Raw genomic sequence first — 10,631 nt, 5'->3', positions numbered from 1 at the left:
CCCCAATATGATCCAAAGTGTCAGACATGACTCAGAGAAGTGAACAACAACATGAACATGTTATCTTCTCCCAATAGAATATAAGTTTCAAGACAGAAACTATCTCACTTTTGCCTTCATATCCCAAATGCCTAGCACAGTATCTGGCACCTAAAAAATTCTGATTGATTAATTAATTGAATGTAGGGAGGGTTTAGGAAGAAGAATTAAACAATCATGATATAGGAGATCCTCAGACTAACAAGGAATAAGATTGATAATGATCATCTTGGGAATTAATTTTAAACTATCATCTTCTTTATATTAGGTCCTATGACAAGTTTGCAAAATTTCCTCCAAATCTAGCCTGCATAAAACCTGAATGCAGCCAATTGTTGGTTTTATTTTTCAGTGTGTACCCATTAGTAAATGGTTGAGTTTGATTGCTGTTAACCTGAATGCCAGTTTCTACCCCAATAAAAGGAACTGGAGAGTTAAACTGGAGCCCTAAGTTTGAAGGGATTCTGGGAAGATGATGGAAACTGAACTGGGGTGGCTTTAGATAGGCTAGAGGAAGGGAGGGAGGAAGGAAAAAAGGAGAGGAAAAAGGAAGGAGGAAAGAGGAAGAAGGAAGGAAGATTCCAAGGTAGATATATTGTTATTAAAAGAATTTATGTAAGGTGTTTCCCCCTTTTATAGGTGGACATTTAACTTTCTTTCTAAAAGGGGCCCAAAAAAGGGACATTTCTGTGACAGAAGCTTGAGACAGCTCTGAGGACAGGAGAAAAAACTACCCCTCAGATAAATGTCCTGAAAGGACCTGTTTGAAAACAGTTTAAAGGTATGACTACTGACTGAAGGTGGAAATGACTGCAGGGCATTGTTGTCCATCAGCTAATTTACAACGACAATTTTCTGGACTAGAAATATAGCTGAGACCCTGTGAATCGAAGACCTTTGGGGATTATGGGACACTACTCATGGGGTGGTCACGTTTGAAGTCATTAGAAGCCCAGGAAATGAGAAAGCTGACAGTCTGAGGAAGGAGAAGACGCTGCAGCTGCCTAAAGAGAGAGCTGACTGTCCCGGCTTCTGGAGAGAATCCGAAGGGAGGAGATGAAAGGTAAGAGCAGTTGTTTTGAGTGGAGTCAGACAGAAGGCTGACAGGAGCCGCCGGGGCGACTGGGTTTATTGATATCTACCACCATCTACAGGCTGACTGAGAATAAACATGTGATTTGACTGTTGCCTTTTTCCTGCTCTTCTGAGCAATTCCTCTGGGCCTTGGAGAGCAGATGTGGGGAGCTACACAGTTCTCCAGCTAAAGGGGAACTGCTTGTCACTGAAATGGCTTAATACTGCTTCAGTGCCCAAGCAAAGGCACATATCTGGAAAGCTGCAGATCTCAGGCTTAGGGCTATGGCCTCGCTGAAAGAGTATAATAATGCTGCTACTTTATTGAAACACACTTGCAGCTCACTTTAGCGGCCTGAAAGTAGCAGAGAAATGACTTTATCCAGCCAGAGACTCATAGTGTAGACTATTCCCTAAAAGACATTACACAACCTCTAAACCTGCAGTGAATGTTAAGTACTTCTTCAGTCTTGTCTGACTCTTTATAACCCCTTTGGGGTATCCTTGACAAAGATTCTGAAGTCCTTTGCCTTTTCCTTCTCCATTTTACGGATGAGGAAACTGAGGCAGAGTTAAATGACTTGCCTAGGGTCACACATTTAGTAAGCATCTGAGGCCATATTTGCATACAGGAAGATGAGCCTTCCTGACTCCAGACCCAGAACTCTATCCATCACAAACATAGCGATCCCTGCAGTCTAATGGTCCAAAGTCATGGGTTGCCCTGGGCAGGATTTCCTTCTCATGCACCTCATTGCTAGGTTTCTGTATATTTACATATTTGTGTCCATCCCACTCTTCCCACACATGCTTTTCATACTTGGGTGATAGAATGTGACCCAGGTTTCTAGATGAACTATTACGGTTGATTATTCTTGCTCTTGTCTTTTATTGAATAAATGTTATGGCTATTGTTTCTGCTTGATCATTTAGCAAATATTTGATGTTTCAAAGTCAATGGTATCACTGGGACTAATTTTGTGCAAATAGAAAGCACACTGGTGGGGCTCCAGAGCTACATGCAGCCATGAGTAGGATGAATGTAGTCCCAATTCATAATTATCCCCTGGACTCTGAGAGTGAATAATAGGTACCCCCTCTGAGGAACCACCTTGGACTGCTGAAATGGGATCAAGTAAAGAGGGTTGTGGTTGGTACCACATCTGAGGTACGCTGCAGAGGTTCATTTGGAATTTGTTATGCGCCTTTTCCATTGGCAGGGACCACCTGGAGAGAAGATCATTTCACAGGAATCAACTAGAGAAATAAAATATTAGAATTTTTGGAATTTTTCTTAAGAAGACAAACCTGTTTCTGAGATATAATTCTGATTTTATATATATATGTATGTATATATATATATATACTTAGGAACTTATATTTCTTGATTTATTATCATAGAGGTTGATATCAGTAATAATGATAAGCATATCTAGCTAAGTACTGGCACTTAGCAATGCAGAGGGTCCTCTCCTCAAAGAAATACCAGCTAATCTAAGAAACGAAGATATTAAGGATATTTCAAAGAGGCTTTTAAACATGTAAAGAAAGGTGAATTATTAACTAAAGAGTGTGAAAAGAAACGTAAAATCTTTTCCTTATTCTTTAAATTATCTAAGAATGAAGACTATCTAAAATTCCCAGTAAGAAAGGGGGTTTCAATACTATAGTTGCTTACTGGGGGGTTTGCCCACCTCAAGTCTCTCCCCAATCCAATCAATCTTCCATTCAGCAAGTAAAGTCATTTTCCTAAAGCCTGTCTGACCACATCATCTCCCCTCACTTTACACCCCATCCTCCCCCCTCAATAAATATCAGTGGCTCTCTATCACTTCCAGGATCAAATACAAAATCCTGTTTGACTTTCAAAGCCCTTTTAACCCAGCTCCCTCCAACTTTTCCACTCTTGTTGTACCTTACTCCCTACTGCCTCTCCTTTTGACTTAATGATACTGGCCTCCTGGCTGTTTTATAATTAAGACACTCCATCTCTTAGCTTCTGGCATTTTCTCTGGCTCTCTCCCATGCCTGGAATGCTCTCCCTCCTCATCTCTGACTTCCCCAGTTTCCTTCAAGTCCCATTTAAAATCCACAGGAACCCTTTCTCGACCCCTCTTAATTCTAGTGCCTGCCTCTTATAATTATTTCCTATTTATCTTGCATATAGCTTGTTTGTAAATATTTGCTCACTTATTGGCTTCCCCCATTAGATTGTGAGCTCTTTAAAGGCAGGGACTATCATCTTATGTCTCTTTTTGTATCGACAGAGCTTTACAGAGTGTCTGGCCCATTGTAGGCATTTCCTTAATACATGTTTAATGTATTGTATTGCATTGCATGCAATTTGTCCAATGGTAACATTTTATAGTCTGCTTATGCCAACCTTGGGCCTTCCATTACCCTCTATTTGTTCCTTTGATATTCTTCTGACATCATGGTATTATATGATTCATAGGCTGGAGAACAATATTCTAAAGATACTAACAATGAAATAAATCCTTCTGTTTCCATAATATTTTATAGTCACAAAGTAGTTTAGCATCAGGTCAGCAAGGCAGGTATCTCCATTTTACCAAGGAGGAAACCTAGGCAGAGGGAGGTTACGGTTTGACCAAGCTACCAAATAGTGAAGCTGAATCTTGAAACCATGTTCTAATCTCAAAGCTATCCCCTACCTGGCTTTCATGACTCCAGCTTTCATTGTTGGTGATGATGTTAGACTAAAACTCCCCAGTGTTTTTTACGGAGCTAAATGACATTCTCTCTTTCCTCTCCCATCCCCAATTCTGGAGAGCTCCTCAGTAATGCTCAATATAGAGGGGTATATTCGGTGTTCAGTGAAGACTAGCATCTCTGGTGTGAGGGTTTGCTGAGCTTTTTTCAGGGTTCTTCCTCTGTCTTTAGTGTTTACCTTCATCCAACTCTCATCTGTGACTACAAAAAGCTATAATAGAATGCATGGTGGTCACAAAAACCTAAATCAGTTTGAGGATAACTCAGTAACCTCAAACCAGTTGAGTTAGAGAGATAGATTTCTATCCCAAACCTGTGAATACTTCCCTCAATGGAATGGCAGAAGAGAATGATTTGTTCCAATGGCCATGAAAGCAACTGAAGCAGGTACTGTTGGACACTTCCAGCTTTGTCAGACATTGAAGATAACAAGATTCAACACTGCCTCCCAGGCCATCCCCAGTCATCCTGACTTTTGTCTTGCCACTAGATTTTTTTTTAAACCTTTATCTTCTGTCCTAGTTTCAATTCTATGACATAAGAGAAACAAGAGCTAGGCAATCAGGGTTAAGTGAGTTGCCTAAAGTCCCACAGCTAGGAAGGGTCTGAGACCACATTTGAATCCAGGTCTTCCCAAGTCCAGACCTGGGGCTCTATCCTCTGTGCCACTTAACTGCCCTTTTGCCACTAGATTTTGATGACTTTGGAAGAGTGAAGCTGACTACTCTGTGCAACTTTGCCTCTCTTAAATCCAATTCATGCACAAGTCATTACCCCATAATGCGGCTGGTCTTCAAAATAAAGGATAAGCATCATAGGCTCAGCAGTATGCTATACTGAAACAGTAGTCTTCCTTCTACTAATTGCTTGAATAGCATTGAACAAGTTGTATAGCCCTTTAAAATCAGTTTCCTCATTTGAAAAATGATGACTAATAATATTTATATTACGGGGCTGTGAGCCAATTCAGCAAACATGAGCTATCCTCCTACTGGACAGTAGGACAGTTGTAAGAATGCTGGGCTGTTCTGTTCCAGCTCACTCCACCATCTTGAAGAAAGTTCAATCTACATTTTTTTTCTTTTTTAGAGTGTTTTTTTTAAGAGTTCTTACTAGTAAGTGGTTGTTTTTTGTTGTTGTTGTTTGTTTTTTAAGAACCTTAATGAGTTAGCTTTGAGGGGGGGTTGGCCAAGGTCCAATGAAAGGAACTATAGATACTTCAGTCCTAGAGAAGAGAAGTTTGAGGAAGGGGAAATGATAATTGTCTTCATGTATTTGAGGACTGTTACAAGAAAGAGGAGTGATAAAGATATTAAAGGCTCTAATTCTTAATTAAGCAGTTTTTACTTTGAAAAGACAGCAAAGTGACTTCAAGAAATTGGAATGTTATTTTAAACTTGAAATATGACCTTTTTTTTTAAACTGTTATGTAATGTCTTGATTATCTGCAAGGATATGAACCAGAAGTTAAGGATGAAGCATCTTCTTTGAAGTCCCCTGAGTTTGTTAGTTTTTTCTCCTCAAGCTGTTAATGGTAGTAATTAATAGCCTTTGTTCTCTTTGGAATGTACAAAAACATCTCAGAATCTCACTGGGGTAGGAAGCCTTGTGTCTAAATTCTGGCTTCAGTCTTTCCAATTGCAAACTAAAGTTATTATTTTGTCCTTGAGCTAATTCACTTTGTTGGGATTATTTGTATTTTTAGAGTTCTCTTTGGTTCCAGAGGCAAAACTAGAAGTAGCTGGAAGTTGCAAAATATAGATTGAACTATGTAGTAAGAACTCTTAAGACAGAAGGGCAAGGGCTAAGCAAACAGGTTTGTGATTTGCCTAGGGTCACACAGTGAGGAAGTGTCTAAAGTCAGACTTAAACTCAGGTCCTCCTGACTCCTGGCCTGGTGCTCTATACACTGTGCCTAGTTGCCCCTAAAATCTTTCTTAAAATGTGGTGGCCAGAGCTGAATACGGGTAAGCCAAGTATGAAGAAATGGGTAAACTACAATATCATCTCCCTTGTTCTAAGCATTTATGACCTTTTAAAAGTAGGCTAAAATAAATATCCACTTTTTTGGATGCCTTATCACTTTGGTGACTCATATTACACTTGTATCTAACACCTACAATCTCAGCTCTGGCACTTCTTTGCTGTATGGATTTCAGGAAATTACTTGATCTCTCTGGGCCTTTTTTCTCATCTATAAAACGAAAGTGTTGGACTGGAGGACCTCTAAAATCCCTTATAGCTTTAAATCCGAGGATTCATTTTATTGGTATCATGACATTAAAAGTTTCTAATGATTTTCAGCCTCATTCAAAAGTAACCTGAAGTCAATCACTCTAGAGGTTGTGATTTTGAACCACAATTTAAAATTATGGTAATTATCCATTTCAATAAACATTTGCTGCATTTAGTATGCAACAAGGCATACACCTGAAAGTGTCATTTCTAATAATCACATCTCAGGCACATTTGCTTTATTAGCTTCCACATTGCTAGTGATCTCCTAATCACCCAGCCTCAAAGGAACCAAACTTCACAAAATTAAATGCTTAGTGATGTTTTCATCTATAATATCATACATTTAAATTAGTTGCTTAGAAGCCTAAATAAATTAGGTAGAGCCCCAAATCTCTTGAATTGTAGTAGAATAATTTTACTGTAAATTGAAAATGTGACCGCTATGTGGTCCTACTTTAAATTCCTCATGTTCACTGTGAATAGATGTATTATACTAATGTATTAAGTGAGATTTAGGAATATTTGACAGACTGACAGAATAATTTGATGGGTAGAAAGATTGAAAATCCTTTTGTGGATAAACTGAGCTTCAAATATTCTCAGGAATGCTACGAGGTATTTTAAAAATTAACATTATAAAAAGTGTGACTTCTTTTATGTAAAGGGCATGATAATTAAGAGACTTCTAGACACATTCATAGTCTTATTTTATTCAAGGAAATGAATATGCCTGCCAGTTGCTGAGTTGATAGTCTAGTGTTAAAAATAATGTATGTGCCATCACAAACTAGAGCAACATTTTAGCTATACTATAGTTTCAACAAGTTTTTAATTCATTGGCGTGGGACTCTGGTAACAACCATTCATAATATAATTTTAATGGGAAAATGAATTTTCTGGTGCTCAATAAAAAGGAAACTAGGAGACTACTTTTTACACTGTTGTAGAAGCTTGTCCTTTACTGGTTAGTCATTCATCTCATCATATAACCTACAGAAATGTTATAAGTAGAATTGTGCTTACACTTATAAATTTATCAATTAAAACTACCCAGTTGTTTTTACCAAACTATTATAAACGATTTGTAGACTAACTTTCTTTCTAAAGAAAAAGTATTTTATAGCATTCAAGAACTAAAAATGTGCTGCAGGCTGACACTAAAACATTCCTAAAGGAGTTTATTTACCACTTTCATTCTCCAGAAACAGACACATATAAACAAAGTCTAAAGAACAGATATCTCTGAATCTATAAAAATGTATTACAAAAATATATTTTTTCAGATTAAAATATGTAAAAAAATTTTTGGTCACTGAAAATCAGTTACATGTCAACACTAGTAAAGTGCAAAAAAGACCCAGTAACAAAACAAACCAAGTAGCACTGAAATATGATTATGAAAAGAAAAGGGATCCATTGGGGGCAGCTGGGTAGCTCAGTGGTTTGAGAGTCAGGCCTAGAGACGTGAGGTCCTAGGTTCAAATATGACCTCAGACACTTCCCAGCTGTGTGACCCTGTTGCCCACCCTTACCACTCTTCTCCCTACACAGAAGTTAAGGATTTAAAAAAAAAAAGAAAAGGCATCCATTAAGCACTTACAAGGGACAAAGTATTATGCTAAGCTCTGAGATACAGAAAGAAAAGTACAACAGTCCTTGCTCTCAAGGAGCTCACATTCTAACAGGAAAATAGCACACATAGAAGGTTTTAGTTGTTCAGCTTCAAGTCAAATGGAAAAATCCTGGATCAACAATCTAAATTTGTTTTATTCAACATCTATTCCCTGCAAACTTCCACTCAACTTTATTTAAATGAAAAAATATTTTACCTAATCCAATAATGTTTAATTTAGCAGTTTATTTAGTTGTTATTACAAGTTAGTCTGATGATTGCTAACTCCATTTTATAAAAGAGAATGCTTGGAAGTTAAAATTTTATTTAACCAAAGACACAATGGAATGGCATAATAAACTCACTAGGCTTATTAAATGGATTCTGTTGGACTAAACTCCCATTGGCATTAATCTTGCAGCAAACGATTTCTACTTATTATATTAAGTATTTCTTTGGCAACTGAGAACATTCATTCATCCTTTACAATAATGTGCCCCAAAAGACTAAGTGAAAGGTTATTCTATTAAAGCTTAACTCTCCTTTGACTAGTATTCTTCAAAAGAGTTGCATCCACAAGAAGAAACAATCTCTCCAGTTTTCTCCCTCCATTCTACTTCAGATTTTGGCTTAAACTAAGTTTTGAGACCTAAATTGAATGTCTTTGGGGGTGATAAAAATGCTCAAAGCTTAAGTTAAAACATTTTAAAAAGTATTTTAGTGGCCCATTTAGTGGGCATAAATCACAGAAACACCACATCATTAATATTACCCATTACTGAAATTTGATTTTCTTGGCTAACTTTCCCAACTGATAATGAGAAATAATCTGAATCAGTATGTAACCGTTAATAAAAAGGAAGAGCAATCCAGCTAACCAAATGAGCAAAAAGGTGTTTTTTCCTTGGAATTCAAGGAAATAAGCAGGAGTCAGCCATAAGGCCTGTCCCATAAACCACAGCCCAAGAAGGAGTATAGCTTTCTTCAGGGACATCCTTATTTGTGGCATCACAAGAGGCAGTAAGCAGAGGTACCATAAAAAATACTGGGAAGTGCAAACCTTATTAAAACTTACAAAAATGGCAGTGTGAAGGAAACAACAAAAGGCAAGGTCCCTATAATAAGCAAAAGACACAACTACAAGCAACAACAACTGTGGCAAAAATGCTGCCAGTCCCAGTGAAAAACTCCATTTGCTCTCTGCTGTCAAATAGAGCATGTAGAAGTATGGGGAAAAATTGTGTCGTATGTCTCGCCTGGTAAGGTGATAAAGATAAGTGTGCTCCAAAAATTCCCAACCGTATCTGTAGTAAAACCCTAAACCGAGGGTAAAAAATGTGAGTCCAGCAACCACTCCAAAGAGCAGCACATCCCGATTCCACAGCCTCCCGGCCAGTCCCCAAATACGAGCCAGGAGGCATTTCTTGGAGCGGTCCTTCTCCGCCTCACCGGGCTCAGTCTGCAAATAGAGGGCTATGGGAAGGATGTAAGTCACCGGGTACACTTTCATGTGCACCGCCAGGCCGTAGACCAAGGCAGCCCTTACCACATTCCTCCTCTCTAGAAAGTACAACGCTGTCAGCACCAGAGCGGCGATGACTGACTCTGCGTTGCCCCGGCTGGACACCACTAGGGGCAGCGGGTTGAGCAGCCACCAGGCCGAGTAGCCGCACGCCCGTGAGGGGCTCAAACCGGTGAGGAGCAGGAGACGGAACATAAGGAAGCCGGCGAGCAAGTCGCAGCTGATGAAGAGAAATTTGCCGAAGAGCTCGGAGAGGGAGATGTTGGGCGTGAGGAGCCAGGCTAGCAGAGGAGTGTATCGGTACGTGGCTCTCCGGTAGGGGGAGCGGCCCTCCGTCACCAAGCGCGCCCCGTCCGTGAACACCCGGTAGTCGATATCCGTAAACTTCACCACTAGGGTACGGTCCTGGTAGAGACCGTAGAAGATTAGGGCCACGCGGGCCGCCAGGGCTACGCCGAAAACGGCGGCGGGCCCTCCCCAGAACCTAGCTAAGGGCCTCACTTTCATCCTGGCCGCCTCCTGTGCAACCTCGCCTGGCCGTTTGAGCGGATGTAGCTCTGGCTCCGGCCCACGACAGGCCAAAACATAGCTCCACGACTGGGTCAGCACAGCGGAGAGCCATCTACGGCCGCTTCCGGGGACCTAATTCCGCCTCTAGAACCCACTTCCGGCGCTGGTCAAGCACTTTTGATTGGTTTACATGCCTCTCGAGCCCCGTCAGTCCTAGGGAAAGGGCAGGACTTCCTGTCCCGTGAGTGAGTCGAGTTCGTTTTCGAAGAACCCGAGTAAGAAGCCCTCTCCCCGCCCCGTAGAGGCAAAAGAGGGCGTGGCCTAAGCGTGGGCGTGGTATGGGCAGGTTGAGGTTTGAATTCCTTGTGCTGGTTGGTTTCTGTTAATACCCGCCCACCAGTGAGACTGCAGAGCTTCTGACTTTGAAAATTAATGGAAAGCGGTATAGGAGAAAGGCTGATGTATTGTTTTGTTTTGTTTAAAAAAGGGACTTGAGAGTCTCGGCTCGGTGTGCTTGGGGCCAGTGATCTTGACTTCCAGACTGAATTATAAGGAGGGTGATTAACGAACATCAAAACAGGAGCTGTGACCCACTCCCCACTCCCCCACCCCACCCCCACCCCCGAAATCCAGCGTAGCTTCATCTGGAACAGAACTTGCGGTACTAACCTTTCCTCATTCAATATAGAGAGTAACAGCTAAACATTTAAGTGGCATCTTGAGATTTCAGAGCGTTTTACAACTATTACGCTATTTAATCCGCACCATGTCAAGGTCAATTGTGTCCGACTCTCCATGATTTTTCTTGGAAAAGATACTAGAGTGGTTTGCCATTAGGAAATGGGGACTATTTGCTAATTTGACAGACCAGGAAATTGAGGCAGACAGGATTAAGTGACTTTC

The 10,631-nt window shown here is 40.3% G+C and overlaps 1 protein-coding gene across 1 annotated transcript; it reads right to left on the bottom strand.

Moving 5' to 3' along the window:
* Positions 1–7,612: 7,612 nt before the first annotated feature.
* Positions 7,613–9,732, bottom strand: PIGM (phosphatidylinositol glycan anchor biosynthesis class M). Its single transcript, XM_044673863.1, has one exon. The coding sequence runs from the start codon at positions 9,723–9,725 to the stop codon at positions 8,472–8,474; it is 1,254 nt and encodes a 417-aa protein (XP_044529798.1). The 5' UTR covers positions 9,726–9,732; the 3' UTR covers positions 7,613–8,471.
* Positions 9,733–10,631: the final 899 nt, after the last annotated feature.

The sequence above is a fragment of the Gracilinanus agilis genome, chromosome 4 (assembly GCF_016433145.1).
Source record: "Gracilinanus agilis isolate LMUSP501 chromosome 4, AgileGrace, whole genome shotgun sequence".
NCBI lineage: Eukaryota > Metazoa > Chordata > Mammalia > Didelphimorphia > Didelphidae > Gracilinanus > Gracilinanus agilis.
This window is presented reverse-complemented; position numbering and strand designations above follow the sequence as displayed.

Coding starts and splice junctions, on each gene's coding strand:
- PIGM (XM_044673863.1), bottom strand. CDS start 9,725: ATGAAAGTGAGGCCCTTAGCTAGGTTCTGGGGAGGGCCCGCCGCCGTT.